The 16,182-nt window shown below is 33.7% G+C and overlaps 1 protein-coding gene across 1 annotated transcript; it reads left to right on the top strand.

Moving 5' to 3' along the window:
- The first annotated feature begins 4,168 nt into the window (after positions 1-4,168).
- LOC132184534 (uncharacterized) lies at positions 4,169-8,820 on the top strand. Its single transcript, XM_059598205.2, has 9 exons — positions 4,169-4,387; positions 4,516-4,700; positions 5,133-5,314; positions 5,787-6,071; positions 6,151-6,209; positions 6,308-6,344; positions 6,440-6,511; positions 7,761-8,085; positions 8,200-8,820. Exons 1-9 carry the CDS (start codon positions 4,276-4,278, stop codon positions 8,569-8,571), a joined length of 1,629 nt encoding a protein of 542 aa, XP_059454188.2. The 5' UTR covers positions 4,169-4,275; the 3' UTR covers positions 8,572-8,820.
- The last annotated feature ends 7,362 nt before the right edge of the window (positions 8,821-16,182 follow it).

The following is a 16,182-nucleotide window of genomic DNA, read 5'->3' as shown; positions in this document are numbered from 1 at the left end:
TCTTTAAAAAGCCTAAACCCTAAAATTTTACAGAATCATGTCCAATTTGAATGGAATTGGCAACCGGCAATAAAATAATTTATTGCATATTTTGTACAAAAGCAGCACATGATGCCAAAATAAAAATGAAGAATCTGAGCTGATTTTGATGCGCACCATACCCATAGGAAAGCAGAGATGCCAAGACATGGATAAGAGGTACACGTGTCATCTTTCTGACCCTATAAGGTAGGCAGCCACATGCCAAGGTCGATTTGTTTATTTATATACGGTCCACAGATTCATGTGTGTGTCAGTGAGTCACCGGGGGGCAGTTAATTCAAAATTCAACTGCTACCTTTTTGCAGCACATCTATCCTCTTTATGGGCTAATATTTGAAAATTCAAAAAAATTCAAAAATCTTAACATGTTTTTGGGTGGGGTGGGGTGGGGCAAAGTTGTCATTTTAGAGTGAGGAATATTACAATTTTTATTATAAATTATTTATAACAAAAACATGAATAATGTTATAAATAATGCTATTATCTTATAACTATTTAGATTAACTATTGTTAAAAAAAATAAAATAATGCTACTAGACTCTAACATTAGAATGGTGAGATAGTTCTCAAATAACTGTAGGTGTTCAGTTGGTGTTTTCCTGATCCTAGGTAGATATTATTATTTTTTTTTTTAAAAAAAAAAATGGTCATTATTTCTCTAACTTGGTTTTAAAAAAATACGGTTAAATTCACTTTATCTCCCTAAAGTTTCAGGAGTTTTTCAATTTGAACCCAAATGTTTTAAAATTAGCAATGTACCCCCTTAATAAAAAATTTTAATTTAGATCATCCGTTACTAATTTTCGTATAATTGGATAGAAATTTTTTTTTAAAAAAAAAAAGCATTAAGGGTAATTACGTAATTTCATGGATTTCCGTCCAATTTGACGAAAATTAGTAATGGAATGTCTGAATTAAAAATTTTTGAAACATTATGGGGTATATTACTAATTTTTAAACATTGGAGTTCGAATTGAAAATTTCCTAAAATTTTAAGAGATAAAATGAATTTAATCCAAAAAATAATATTCACCTACTACCGGAAGAAGCCTTAAAATGTAGTCAATTATATATATAAAATCTTTGAACAAGTTCATTCTACAGCTAGATGGCAATCTGTTTGCCATGTTTCAACTTATTAATCTTTTCCCTCAAGACTTTTTTTAATGGGATTTTTTTTTTTTTTTTTACAAATTTTAATGGGAAATTGGGACGCTGAGCAAAGAGAATTTTTTTTTTTAATCATCCGAGTGAGTGACAAGTGGGACACTTTGAACAAGGAGTCATTTTTTCATATGTAGACGTTGAGCAGGCCACCAACAATTAAGAGAGAAACAAAGGGGTTTCTTTCTCTCTAAATGAAAGAAATCGACTACTTTGACCTTTTGTTTTAAAAAATATATTATTATTATTATTTTGTGTTTTAAGTTTTGAATAGTCTATTAATGTTTTTATATATAATTTTTTTTAAAAAAACTATCAAACCGATTCCTCCCTACAACTGTTGGGTCCAATATTGCAAGTGTCAATTTTCCAAAACATCCATATATTAAAGAAGACAAAATAGCATTTCATACCACACAAATATTTTATAAATACTTTACAAATCTAACTTGGCAAGGCTTAGTAGTCTTTGGATCTGTCATTGTACAAAAAATAATTTAATACTAATCAACCTTATCACATAAGCTTAATGAGATATTTGTGGGATATAACATTACTCAAGAAGAGAAAATGCATTATTTGCCTACTTCGAGCAGAATTACATCCTCTTCATTTCAAGTGAAATCGAGATGAATCATTATATGGTATAAATTAGATTTTATAGCATCTAACGGTGTCCATTTTGCTTAAATAACCGCTTTATACAGCCCTTCAAATATGACCGAATCACTTATTTGACCTATTTTCTTACTATTTAGTTGTACTTTAGTATTGTAATTTTCGTTTTGGGTCGAAAAATCCTTATCTTAGTGGGGTTTTTGCGTGTAAGAACCAAAATTAAAAAGTTGGTACATTTAAAGTGATGTTCATGATTCATAGAGTGGGTTAAGGATTAAGATTTTCCCTTTATTTGTCTAAAACTCTAAGCAAGGTTTCTTTTCTTCCTTTATTTTGGATGTGACACACAACAACTTGTGTGCCACATTTTCATGCAACTGTCTCTTCCCTTTTGTTTTTTGGCTCCAAAGGAATTCACCAGATGCAAGATGATGGAACCACCCAAACTTTTTCATATGACTAATGAAAAGTGCTTATGATACAAATTGTACCATTTCAAACTTGAGATTAGACTAACCCAACCTAATATATCACATGTCATATATATATATATATATATATATATATATTTGATTAAGTATGTTTGTATTAAAAATAAGGTGGCAACATCTTTATCATATGACTATAAATTAGTTTCTCTCCGTTTGAATGAAATTGAGAAGTATTGATCCATTTTTGTTAGTCTTACCAACAATTAGAAGAGAGTACACTACCATTTGAGTTACAAACTCATTGTTTTTTGTCCATGTTTTTTGTGGGTACATTTATTTTCTTTCATTGTTTTTTGTTTCTTTTGAACCTACTTTGCATTCTCTTATGTTTTTATAACCTATATATAATGGTGTTTTTGAAGGGCAAATTGAATTCAAAACGTAAATGATTTAAAATTAATCATTAATTACATTTCTTAGTGGGTGGTACAATGCCCATTTGGATGGATAAGTGATGGTAGAAGCCTAGAAGTCACCAATAGATAGGTTCACTTTCCTCATATTTCTTTGATTGTGAAAGCTCACCTCTAACATAAAGTGTGAAAAGCCCTATTGATTTTACATCTCACTAATCCACACCATTTAATAGCCTTGAGGCCTTTCACCTTCCCTTCAACAAGTATGAATTAAGCACCATTAATATTTTGAATAAATGCTTCATTTCTTTCCCTGATTAGGAGAATGGAAGAAAGACCAGAGAAAATGTATACCAATTGAAGAAATAAATTCACTCACTCAATTTGAAATTAATCAACATTATGAATATTATTTGTAATGAACCTTGAAAAAAGGAAACGGATCCTCTCAATTTCGTGCATTTAGGAGGATAAATTTGTCCAAAAAATTTGTCCCCCAAAAGAAAATGACTATCCTTTTTTCTTGAAAAACGTTAATTATATCTGTATTACCATTTTAAAAGAATTAGTTAAAGTTACGATTAAAGCCTCCTAAAAGTATTTATAAAGTTTAATCTCATATATATATATATATATATATATATATATATATATATATTAAAAATAGACAGATGTCACTTTTATATATTAGGTTTAAGGAAATTCCTCCAACCCAGTTTGAAAAAAATCAATGAAAGACTTGGACAAAGTTTTTCTCCAAACTGGGTTAGAAGAATTTCTTTTAATCTAGTCTATAAAAGTGATATGTGTCCCTTGAACATGTAAGATGCACATATAGGCAAAATGTGAGAGTTTTATTAGATTCTAGCATATCTCTTTATAAAATAGGTGGAAGAAAATTTCTTGAACCCAGCTTGAAAGAAAACTTTGTCCAAACTAATATTATACAATGTGACAAAAAATTTAAAAATTTTAATAATGATTTGAAATTAATAAATAAAATTTTCCTCCAAAAATAAAAAAGTTTCCTTCGACCCAACCCAATTTATAAAATTACAACGTATCTTTTTTTAATTTTTTTATATTTTTAAGTACAACTTATCCTTTTGAATATGAGAAACACTTTGTTTTAAATAAAATTTTCACCGAATCTACTAATACCATTAAAAAATTATGTGTTTCTCTTTCTCACATACTCCAGCTCTTTCTCAAATATATATATATATATTATTAGAACTTATTTTAAATACATTAAAACTTATTAAATTGAATGTTGAAATAGTAAAATCAAAATTTATATTTAAAATAATAATTATTTCCTTCGTGGAAGCCAGAAGGAGGAATTAAAGGGCACATATCTGTATTTTCGTTACATCACAAAAATACCGACAAAGCATATAGCATATAGGGGGGCCCAACGAGGTCGGGTCTCTTTCGGAAGAGTGTAGAGATCGTGTCACAAGAGCCAAGCTAGCTCTAAACGATACTAATTACTAAACAACAAACACGCATACACTCTCTTTCTCCCCATCTTCTCCGAGAAACCAGAGAGTTTTTCCGTCCTCAGGAAACCGAAACGAAGAGAAGCGAAAGCAAAAGCCATTATGGTGTGTTTCAGAGCAAACCCATCATTTTTTCTTCTTTCTTTCTCTGCCTTCCTTTTCATATCTTCAGCCTTTGGAAGCTCTCTGCTCCACCACACTCGACGTAGCCCGGGTAACAATTTCTCTTAGATGATATCTCTGTTTTTTTTTTAATTTTTTTTTGAAACTTTTTTATTTTTGTTTTTTGCAACAACCTGTGTTGTAAAGTTATGTTTTTTCCTGTTGTTTTTGACGTTGTAGAGGTTTTTGTTGGGAGAGAATATGGTGGGGTGGTGCAATGGGACACGAGGAGGTCTCTTGCGGAGGGAAGCGCAGGGAACTCGTCTCTGATATTGGCTGAGACGAGAACGTACAGGAAGGACCCTCTAGATAATTTTAAGCGCTACAGTGGTGGCTGGAATATCAGCAACCAACATTACTGGGCTGTAAGTTTTTTTTTTTAAAAAAATCTTCCATCTGCCTTCTGGGTTTTCTTTTTCTTAATTCACAATCCTATAATTTCATCAGATTTTTTTTTTTTTTTAATAAAAAAATGAGAAAAATGTGAATCAATATTGGTTTATATCTTTCATCTGGGTCTCAGTTGTATTTCTATGTTGATTTCCTATTTTATTTATAGCGCAGTTTGGTTTCTTACTGTTTTTTATGGATCTTGTTGATACAAAATCAGTAATGGCCTATCGTCCCATTTGGGTCATTTCTTTCCCTCCAAATATGGGCCTTTGAATTTCTGCAATTTTAGATGAACTCTGTTTCTGAAATCCTGCATTTGATCTTTTGGTCATTGGTTTTTTTAGTAGATTGTTTGATCAATTAAATTCTTTGTTTTTAATTTTGATTATCATTTTATAATGCAGTCTGTGGGTCTTACCGCGGCGCCATTCTTTATCATTGCTGGCATTTGGTTTGTGCTTTTTGGGCTAACCTTGTGCATTGTCTGTCTCCGCTATTGCTGTTGTCCAAGAGCGCCTTTCGGCTATTCTCGAGCTTGCTATGCTCTCTCCCTTATTTTGCTCATCTTCTTCACCCTTTCAGCAATGTAATTCTCTTGCCTTCTCTCTATTAATCTCACTTATCTACGCTCATATGCTCCATTATATAATAGCTCCAATTAGGGTGCGTTTGGCCATGCAATTTCGCAGCCCAAAAGTGCATTTTTTAAACAAAATCGTGAAAAAGTGTCCCATTTGAGAGTTCGTTTAGAAAAATGGCAGTTTGAAAACTTGGAAAAACAGAAAGCGGGTGCATTTTTAAAAACGCAAGATTTGAAGGCCAACCAACGATTTTAAATGCCGAACCATGATTTTACTAAACGCTTAATTACATGATTTAAAATCATGTCTTCATTGAATGTGTTCTAAAATCACCCCCCACCAACACCCCCCCCCCCCCCCCCCCTCCCCCCACCCCAGCCCGCTTTTTTTTTTTTTTTTCAAATGGCACGTTTTGAAACTGCTAAACAGACACCAAGTAATTTCTGACTCACTTAATGTTTTGTTGTACAATTTCAGTGCTGGATGCATAGTTCTGTACACTGGTCAGGGGAATTTCCACAGCAGTACAACCAGCACACTTGAGTATGTTGTGAATCAGGCAGATACCATCGTTGAAAACCTCAGGAATGTGTCAGGTTATCTTGCTGCAGCTAAGGGGGTTGCAGTTGATTCTATCTTTCTGCCATCGGATGTCCGGAAGAACATTGACAATATTGAGACAAAGATCAACTCTTCTGCTTCCACTCTTTCTCAGACGACTACAGATAATTCAAAGAGTATACAAGATGGCCTGGATGCTGTGTAAGTATAAGCTCCTACAACTTTTTTCTGCTGCTTCAAAGGCTTTTGGATAACATTTATCCATTGCTCTGCTCTGCAGGAGACTGGCTCTTATTATTATTGCGGCTATTATGCTCTTTCTGGCATTTCTTGGATTTTGTAAGTCTTTTGTTCTCTTGGACTAGAGGCAGGCTATTCTCTATACGACTTATTATAACCATTTCTTTTTATGTTATTGTTGTGGCTACTTATTGCAGTATTTTCCATTCTTGGATTGCAACCTCTGGTATACTTGTAAGTGATATAAACAGTTCATTTATAGTTTTGGAAGCAGTTCTGTTTTAGATGTCTTATAATTCTCCATGTCCACTTATATGTGATGACTACAGCTTGGTGATGATTGGATGGATTCTTGTTGCTGGCACATTCATTTTATGCGGCGTATTTCTCCTCCTTCATAAGTAAGTTCTGTTTTGTTGCAGTCATTTTTATATTTATGTTGCTTTCCCTTCACTGCGACATTAAAAATGTAAATTTTAGCCTCTGCCTACAACAAGCAATGGTTGACGTATATTTCTTCGTAGATGTTGTTCTCATCAATTTACTGGTTTTAATATGTTCAACTGTTTTTCGGCTCCCTGCAACCAACCTTGGGACAATTTATTTTATTAGACAGTTCATAATTTAGTAACAAATATGGAATCATTTTAACAAATAATTAGAAGAGTGAACAAGAAAAATTTTGTACCTCAGTTTTCTCTCCTGTGACACAACTGTCTTCTTGTGCTTATGAACTCATTATTTACACAAACATAATTTACAACTGTTACGCATTATCAAGTTTTTTTTAATAGTTTTATGATCCTTGGAAATAGTTTATTTTTATGTTTCTTTGAAATCAAATACTACTTTGGTGGTTTGTAATTTGCTTACACATTATCATCCTGCTTCTCAATGACTTTTCATTCTTCAAAATCTGAGGTACGATGCAAGGAGCAGAAATGTGTGAGGTACATTAATGGTTTGTGCATCATGAGGGAAGTGCACTGACCATGTAATTCTTGGTCAATTCTGAGTTGATAAAGATTGAAGTGTTATGTTTAATGAAATTAAAAGAACATAGACCAGAAAAAGTGTTAAAGTTTCCTTTAACCTGAAACTTCTGCTTTGACTCTTTTTTTTTTTGTTTGGACCTTGGGTTGCTCTGGCATCCAGTTAATCATGCCTGGCTCCTGCCCTTTTCAATAGCCCTTTTGTTTAAGCTAGTGGAGCTTAGGAAGGAAAGACATTGAAACGTACTTTAGAAATGCTTCCAGAAATTGATGCCAAAATAATCTCTTTTTTTTTTATTATTATTATTTATAGCAAGACCTTGTTGTTTGAGAATTGAAAGATTGTGCTTTTTTAAGTTTTAACTTTTTACTATAAAATTAGTTGAGGTTTTGTTGAAAACTTTTCTCCAGCTGATTTAGGTTGCCAATTTCTCAATTGGTAGGTTATATTTTGAGTCTGTAGAATGGTTGCTATCTTTTTTTTCGTAGTTATCCTTGATCTGTTTAGTCCATCAGTTAATCTAAAATGTAACCAGAGCTTCACCAATCATAAGATCAATTGTTTATGCTATTGTTCACTATAAGTTATGACTCCTTGATAATTCTCTGTTGCACATGTAATCTCTAGATCTAACTTCTTTTTTTGTATATTCATTAGTGTGGTTGCAGATACTTGTGTTGCAATGGATGAATGGGTCCAGAACCCCACTGCACATACAGCTTTAGATGATATACTCCCATGTGTGGACAATGCAACTGCCCAAGAAACCCTTTCACAATCCAAAAATGTCACCTACCAGCTTGTCGTTGTAGTTGACCGCATGATCATCAATATCTCTAATGTTAATTTTCCACCCATCGCCGGACCCCTTTATTTCAATCAATCTGGTCCATTGATGCCCGTTCTTTGCAACCCGTTTTATTCTAATCTCAAGGATCGACAATGTGCAACTGGTGAGGTGCACTTGAACAATGCTACAGAGGTAATGTCACTAAAGTATCTGAATTTTATTTCAAAAATGCTTACAGCCTTCATACATATCATCAAATGTCTGTTGACTGTAGATGAATAAATTTTCAACATTTTTCCCAAGCAGGTGTGGAAGAATTATGTCTGTCAAGTTTCATCATCTGGTATTTGTACCACACCTGGCCGATTGACCCCCACCTTCTACAACCAGATGGCTGCTGCTGTTAATGTGAGCTATGGTTTGTATCGTTATGCTCCATTCTTGGTTAATCTGGAAGACTGCACTTTTGTACGGGACACGTTCACCGGCATCAGTAACGACCATTGTCCTGATCTGCGAAGATTTAGTGAATGGATCTATGTTGGGTTAGTAGTGGTATCTGCTGCTGTAATGTTCTCATTGATCTTCTGGGTTATTTATGGAAGAGAGCGACGCCACCGTGTATATACCAAACGGTCTACAGCTAGATCGTTGGATAACGAAAACAAGGCCATATAGAGATCTTCTACTCTAATTATGCTTGTTTGGTGAAAGGGTTTTCTTGTATATTTGAGTGTTACTTTAAAATTCATGTACATTATGCTAGTGATCCTTAGGTTTTGATGATAGTGGAGTGTAGGTGTTTATCCCATCATGGCACTTTGTTGTGACTACATATTTATATTCCATAGCTGCTTCATGGAGACATGGTCTTTTTTGGCCCGCTCATTTAGCTTCAAGCTCAAGGAAAATGTTTCTTTCGAGTTCTTCAGCCTCAGAAAAAGAATATTTCTTATACAGCAAGTTAATGGTTGCCCATCGAGTCAATTAACAATGCTATGTCGGTTACAATCAAATTTAATATTATTACATTAATTACTATCAAATGATTGATGTGAAAAGTAGCACAGGAATTGGTGCATTCTTTTGCAGCATGTCATCATTTATGTTATATTTTGATCTTCATGTGACTTGGGTGAGGCTGCGAGTTGAGTTTTCATTAGATGTGACAAAGATAAAACAATTAGTAGTCTTTCAAGTGAAGTAATGAAAATATTTAGGAGATTTTCAACAGTATCATCATAGGGGACTATGATTATCAGGTGGCGTGCTCGTCTGAGCAAAGTTGAAGTAAATCACACGCATATCGAGAGATTATCCTAGTTTTTATTATGAGAAAGGAAAAATAAACAAAAAAAAAAAAGTTGAAAAATAATTGGATGATGCCTTACATATAGGCACTTAGTTACTATCATAATAAATGTTATATGAAATATTTTTATTTTCTTAATTTAATAATGGGAAAGGGTTACAAGAAAACATAAAACAAGAGGGAGTAAACGCCCCAACAACAAATTCTAAACAAAAAATACAGTGTTATAATGAAAAACAAACAAGTAACTAGAAATGAGATATAAAATGACAAAGTCCACTGTATCTTGAATAAAAATTTGGGAAAATAGCTGCATTGAGAGACAACTGTTGAAATAGAAACGTTGGATAGCTTGCTTTATTTTATATATATATATATATAAAGGAAAGTAACTAGAAATTTCCCTAAATTTAGTATAAAAGATATACGTTCCTCCATAATCTATTACCTTGTGCAATTATCTACATATCCTTAACGTCAATCAACATCAATGAGGTTTGATCAGCAGCCAAACGACCGACTCTTCCACAACACACATACACGTCTACAAGCAACATTATGGTATACGACCACCGTACAAGCCAATGACCAAGTTTCTTGTGACACTCCATTCCATTTTATGGCTTTTTTTGGGGGGGGGGGGCGCTGACTCAGCTTGTCACAGATGTAGCTTCGAAGATTTGTTTGCGCTCAAAAAATTTAAACCTTAGACTTGATTGGGATGCCACCAAGGCCTTGACTTTCACCAATTGAACCAACCCCTTGAGGTTACTATGACTAATATTTTGTGACGGAAAAATGTTTCTGTCAGTTTGGATAATACAATTTTTATTAGAATTTTCTTATAAATTGATGTGTCAGTTTTGACGGATTGTTACCTCAGTCACAGTTAAATTTAGTATCAAATGATTAACGTAATAAGTACTACTTAGACTTATAAACTAATGTGATAGTTGAGCCGGCACTAACCACGTTAATCACTAATGCTAAAAACTATATATTAACAATGAGACCAAACTCTAAAGGCTGGTGAGCTGTCATTGTCATTGTCAATGGGAGGGTGCGATTTTACGTGTTGGGAATCTTTTAGGGGTCGATAAGGTTATGTGGTTGAGTAGAAGCACCAAACCAGCGGTTTTTGCCCCCACCCTCACCGACTATCACTTACGTGAGGACTGAGGAGTACTTGGCTAAGTCTAACAATTTTTCCTCCCTTTTTCTTCTTTGCAATTATCAATACAATTCGCATTTATCAAGTAATCATCACCACATTAGCTGTAATTGTTACACAATATCTATTACCACCGCAAAATATTTATCTAAACTACATTTTAATATATCAAAATAACTTAAACCATAAGTCTACAACCTCACCTAAGCTCGAGAAGGAGTATTACAGTCTCAAATAGGGGTAGATAGATTAAGCGTTTACCACCTACCAATTGCTTATTGATCGCTACTAAATCATCACAAATCGTCGACCGACTTTTGGCGGTTGGTGGGCGGAATAAAAATACTATTTCGATATTGATTCAGTTCGGTAGGTGGTAGAATAAGCCGAGTTAACCAATTTTTCAAGTAAATTTTGAATTTTATCTGGTAAGTTTCCTTATTGTGTTCGTCCAGCTGATTTGTGGTGTTCTTTTAGTCTGTGTTCCATGAATTACTTTTTCTTTTCATTTATAAAGTATATGTGTTTACTGATTTTGTAGTTACAAGGAAGTTGATAAGTTTTAACATAAAAGCTTCGAACCGAGTTAACCGACTAACCGATTAACCGAAAAAGTCAAAACTATTTATTTTCGGTATAAAGTCGGTTAATTAAATGACTTAACCGACTTTCACAAATTGGTAGGAGAAAATGCCCCTATCGACACCGACCGAACAAATACCCACCCTAATCTCAAACTCTCAATAATTCCTTCAATTGTTGTTTTTGATATTTACCTTTATCCGATGCATTGTGATATTTGCTTTTGACAAAAGTGCGTTGTTGCAGTCGGTTGTTGCTAGGGCGTGGCATATGAGCCCAACTCTTGCTTCTTCTTTTTTTTTTTGATGAATAGCCCAGGTCTTGCTTTCCCATTTCATACACAGTATACCTAAATTTAACTTAAATCAACTGAGGTATGTGGATTATATATGTGTGTGAGTGTAAAAAGATAGATTCTTTTTACCCAATTCAAAATCTTAGAGCTAGCTCTTCAGTTTTTCCTGGAGGCATTTCTTAAAACATTGTTTATACATGGAGCTAGGGATCGTTACCCGACCTTCTCTGGTTCGCCAAGGCCTTTTTCTGACACTCTTTCTTGCATTGTGTTTTGACTCTTTTTGCTTCTGATTCTGAAACACGGCTTTCATTTTGTATTCTAGTATTTATTGAACGAGGATTTTTTTTTTTCCTTGGGAAGATTTTCTCTTTTTGAATGAGTCCGTTTATTAAGTTTAGCATCAGTGTATGGAGATCGAGACAGAGATAATTGGAGGAGAATGCAGAAAATGAGTGACGTGAGAGGAATTATTGAGAGAGAGATCGAAAACGAAAGGGTTGTTTGCTTGCACCACAGCGTGAACAAGAATGGCCAACACCACCATCATCATTATAACATTTTTAGCCATAGCACCCATCTCTTCTTTCTTCTTTGAGGGTTGAAGCCATGCCTCTTGGTTAGGGTTACAAGTTTCTACAATTATTTGGTACTTTATAATAAGTGTCTTTTAGAAAGAAAAAAAAAAAGATCAAGTCTTATTGCAGGGTGAAATATGTATTGGTACCAACGAGGAAGGATATATGATAAACCTATGAATATGTGAATATATGCAGTTTAGTTGACATAGTGGAAGACTTGGTAATAACAATCAGAAGCGTCTGCGTCTTCTGACTTTGCAGAGTACTGTTTGACAGAAATTATTTGATTTGATAATAATTTAATTGGGTATCTGTTTTACATTACAAACTATCATTTATATAAAAGAGAAATAGTTGTAGAGAAAGTAAACCTAATCTTAGTAGCAATAAAATGAAAATAAAAATGAAATAAAATAAAATAAAGTCACAATCAAATAAAATATTTTACAAATAAAATCCTAATCTAAAATAGCAAATCAAATATAATTGACAATTTGCTGGAATCGTGACAAATCTTTCATTTTGTACTTCCATTATTTAAAAACAAGTAAAATTCTAATCAAATGACGTTGCTCCAGTATTATTTTTGTCATTTTTCTTATTTTCATTTTCACCGAAAATATAAATAAATGTTGTCCTAAATCTTTAGTAGTGGCATTATATTAGATCAGAAAACTCTTAATAACAAAATGACAAAACATAGTGGTTCAGAAAAAGTAATATGGAAAATATATTTTATTGAATTCATTCCATATGATAAAATATGGCAAGATATAATAAAATGAGTAAACGAATCACAAATGTACGTGTGCTTTGTACATCTTGCCAAATCGATCAATTATTTGATAATTGTGAAATTAGGCAAAAGTATGGTAGCTTTTGAAATATGTGAATTTGGTTAAAGTTATATATTAAATTAGCATCATAAGATTCGTTGCGTAACGTAGCGTTAAAGAAGTATATCTTAAAAAAAAAGTACACATACCCTATTCAAATGGATAAGAATTAACTACAGACCCATTTAATTAAATGACATGCGTGTAACTTTTAAGCGTATTTAAAAGTGTCAAGTACTTCCAATTTGTTTTTTAACGTTTTTTCTTTTAATTAATGTAATCTCTCTCTCAAGCCACCATCTCTTCTTAATTCTAAGCTAATCTTTCTCCCTCAAACCAGGCCGTTGCTGATGAAAAATTTCTGACCCATTAATAAATGATATCCTTATAATATTATTGATATAAAGCATTTTGATATAAAGCATTTTGATATATATATATATTCAACTTGTAGTATCGTTTGTATATATCTTAATATATTATAAAACTTACCCTATCCTGCGAATTATCTTGCATGACAAACGGAATCACCCAACATTCCAGTTAACATAATCATTAACGTGCTTTAATAGAAAGGGACACGTCACCAACCCCCTTGACCAGGTGCAGCATCCATGTCAGGGCCGCCGGAACTCTGGGTGGCCATCCCTTATTTTGATATATATATATTTTTTCTATAACCTCCTATGAAAACTTCCAACCCGGTGAGGCGCAACATCGATGTCAGGTACAGAATTAGAGGTGACTATTCCGCTATTTTAAAAATGAAAAATTTTGGTTCCGTCCCATGCCGACGATGTGATTTGGACCACAAGGCCCCTTTCACATAAGAAAATTAGTCACTCTTTGATTGTCAAGCTGTCCTACATTAACAGACCTTGGAAAACAAGCTGTCCTACATTAACAGACCTTGGCGTTTTCCAGGTAGCTTCATATATATATATAGACATACCATAAAAGTTGACAGACTATTTTGCCCTTTGAAAGTTAATAGAGAGCAAGGTGCGAGAAGGGCAAGTTGGTAATCCAGCTCAAGTACTTCAACACAATTGAATATGAGAGAACTCAAAACATGATACAAGCTAGCTAGGGGGTCATAAAGGTAATTAGGGAACCCAAAAGAAGCTTATATAAAGCTTTCAATTCCATTGCTTCCAACCAGTTTGGCACACCAAAAATAAAGAGGTTCTTAATTAGGAGGAGTTGAACCATATATTGATTCCATGGCCTCAAAAAGTGCACCTCCTCATTCAAAGGCACACGCCACAATTAGCAGGACATGTTTGTGTGCACCCACCACCCATCCAGGCTCATTCAGGTGCAGTATTCACCGGAGTTCCCATCCCGGCCGCCCCTCGACCGGGCGAGTGGCACGTGTCTCGCCTAGCCGATGGGAATTGGCTGTGATTGCAAAGGCAAATTCATTCAGGGCATTTCTCCTCCAAATGATCAAGCCCTCCAGCCATGATCTCCAAAGGAGGAGGAATTTCCAGCCCAAGCCTAGCAGGTTTTGCTTGATCAATAGCAATACAGATGGGTTTCCAGTTTCTTGATCATATATAGATCATTAGCTTCTATAATTAGCTTCAAACCTTTATTTAATATGTTGTAATCATTAGATTATAAGAGCTTAGACTTGTACATAATGTTTTTGCTTCTATGAGTATATTGATCAAAATGAGAAGCTAGCAATCTATGGTAATTGCTTATTTTTGTTTGTATTGGCTGTCAGCCAACCTATTAATTGTTGTGGCTCTGCCAATGATTTGCAAATATAGTGGAGGAGAAACAAGTATTTACCTTTGATGAAAATGGAATGTGTTTTTACTATGGAATTACCCTATGTTGTACGATTTGAATTTGGCTTACTTTCGGTGAAAAAATTAATACTGGAGATCTTCTGTGCAAAAATTAACAACGAAAATTGTAAGAATGGGGAAGAACTCTAGCTAATTTTTACTAGAGGCAGTCTTCACAATCTCGTATAATTTTTTACCTTTTTACCTTTTTTTTTTTTTTTTTTTTGCGGGAAGCAATCTTCGCCGTTAATAAACTGAGATTAGATGGCAGTCAAGATTTGTTAATTATTTTTTTTGAATGGTTTGATTGCTATAAAGTTGAGGAAAAATCTAATTTGTAGTTGAAAGGGAGTACTTAGGATCTAATTTTGCCTATACTAGGGAAGAGAGAGTTCAAGGAAGGTATGTATCATCTCTCACTGTGTAGGCACAGTAGGCTCAGACTGGACTAAATAATAATAATAATAATAAATTTTAATGTTGAATTTGTAAGAGATTAAAAATAAGAATTTTTCAATGAAAACTAAAGTGGTTTATAAAAACTAACCTCCAAATGAATAGGGAGAGCTCCAGCAAGATAGGAAGAAAGCCTTGATAAATATAGGCATGAAAACAAATCAGGATGGTCAAAAATGATTATCAACCCTATAATTTCTATTAAGAGAATTAGTCAAGAGTGATACAGCTGAGTGTGAACTGATCGAGTGGCCGTTTCCGAACGTCGATTTTTCTTCCGTATTATAAGTTAAAACGAAAAACACTTCTCAAAATTTTTTTTTAAAAAAAACGAGTTGAAGCCATGAAAATGACATTGGCAAATCATTTCATTCAAGATATCTCCAAGGTCAAAACTCAAGACTTGTTCAAACCCAAAGCACCAATGGTTTCAAACACACACACCTTGACCCTTGACCTGGAAGAAGCATCCATAGAAAAATATGGGTCCAAAAGTTCCACACTTAATTGCATGTGGGGGATCATTTCCTTTCACATATAGTGACATTTTCATACAATTGATGGGTACTTTTCTAAGGCATTTTAATATTCTTCACCCAAGGACTACCACACAAGTGGATGCCAATGTGCAATTTGCGTAGAGGCCCAATCTATCCTCACTATGTAAAACAAAACAAGAGTCATTGCAGAAAAGTTTTCATGATAATATTAAAAGCAAGTGGTCTTTCAAGAATAGTGACCTTTTTATATATCATGGGTACTGTTCTTCTTGAATCTAAAACAATTTTTTTATACGATTTATAAATTTAACACAAAATTACTATGTTAGGGTTGAGTGGTCTGAACCCGACACACAACATTTAGTATTGGCAATTTTTTTATACGACCCGCGAACTTAACACGAAATTATTGGATTAAAATTGTGGAGTCGGACCCGTTTAATTAAAGTGATCGGTTAGAGTTAACTTATATATATAGTTTTATACCTATGGTCTCGAGACAATCTAAACCCAATGTGTAAACACAAATTGACTAAAGAAATCTGAATTGTGATGCAACGTGTAAAATGGAATCGACTTGTATTTGTAAGAAGATGATTGGGAATCTCGAAGGCGTTTGTAAGACTTTTCTCGACAAGAAGTGTGATACTTTTATTGGTTCATTCGAGAGGGGAAGATATTATATATAACAAAGAAAAGATAGAACTTGTAATAATTACATGATCAGATTTTGATAATATATAGTAAAGAAATTATA

The sequence above is a fragment of the Corylus avellana genome, chromosome 7 (genome assembly GCF_965113065.1).
Source record: "Corylus avellana chromosome 7, dhCorAvel1.hap1.2, whole genome shotgun sequence".
Taxonomy (NCBI): Eukaryota; Viridiplantae; Streptophyta; class Magnoliopsida; order Fagales; family Betulaceae; genus Corylus; species Corylus avellana.
This window is presented reverse-complemented; position numbering and strand designations above follow the sequence as displayed.

Bases quoted from the DNA above. Each gene is read 5' to 3' on its own strand.
- LOC132184534 (XM_059598205.2), top strand. From the start codon at position 4,276: ATGGTGTGTTTCAGAGCAAACCCATCATTTTTTCTTCTTTCTTTCTCT. The intron at 4,701-5,132 runs GTAAGTTTTTTT...TTTATAATGCAG, and splicing joins GCAACCAACATTACTGGGCT to TCTGTGGGTCTTACCGCGGC. The intron at 5,315-5,786 runs GTAATTCTCTTG...GTACAATTTCAG, and splicing joins TTCTTCACCCTTTCAGCAAT to TGCTGGATGCATAGTTCTGT.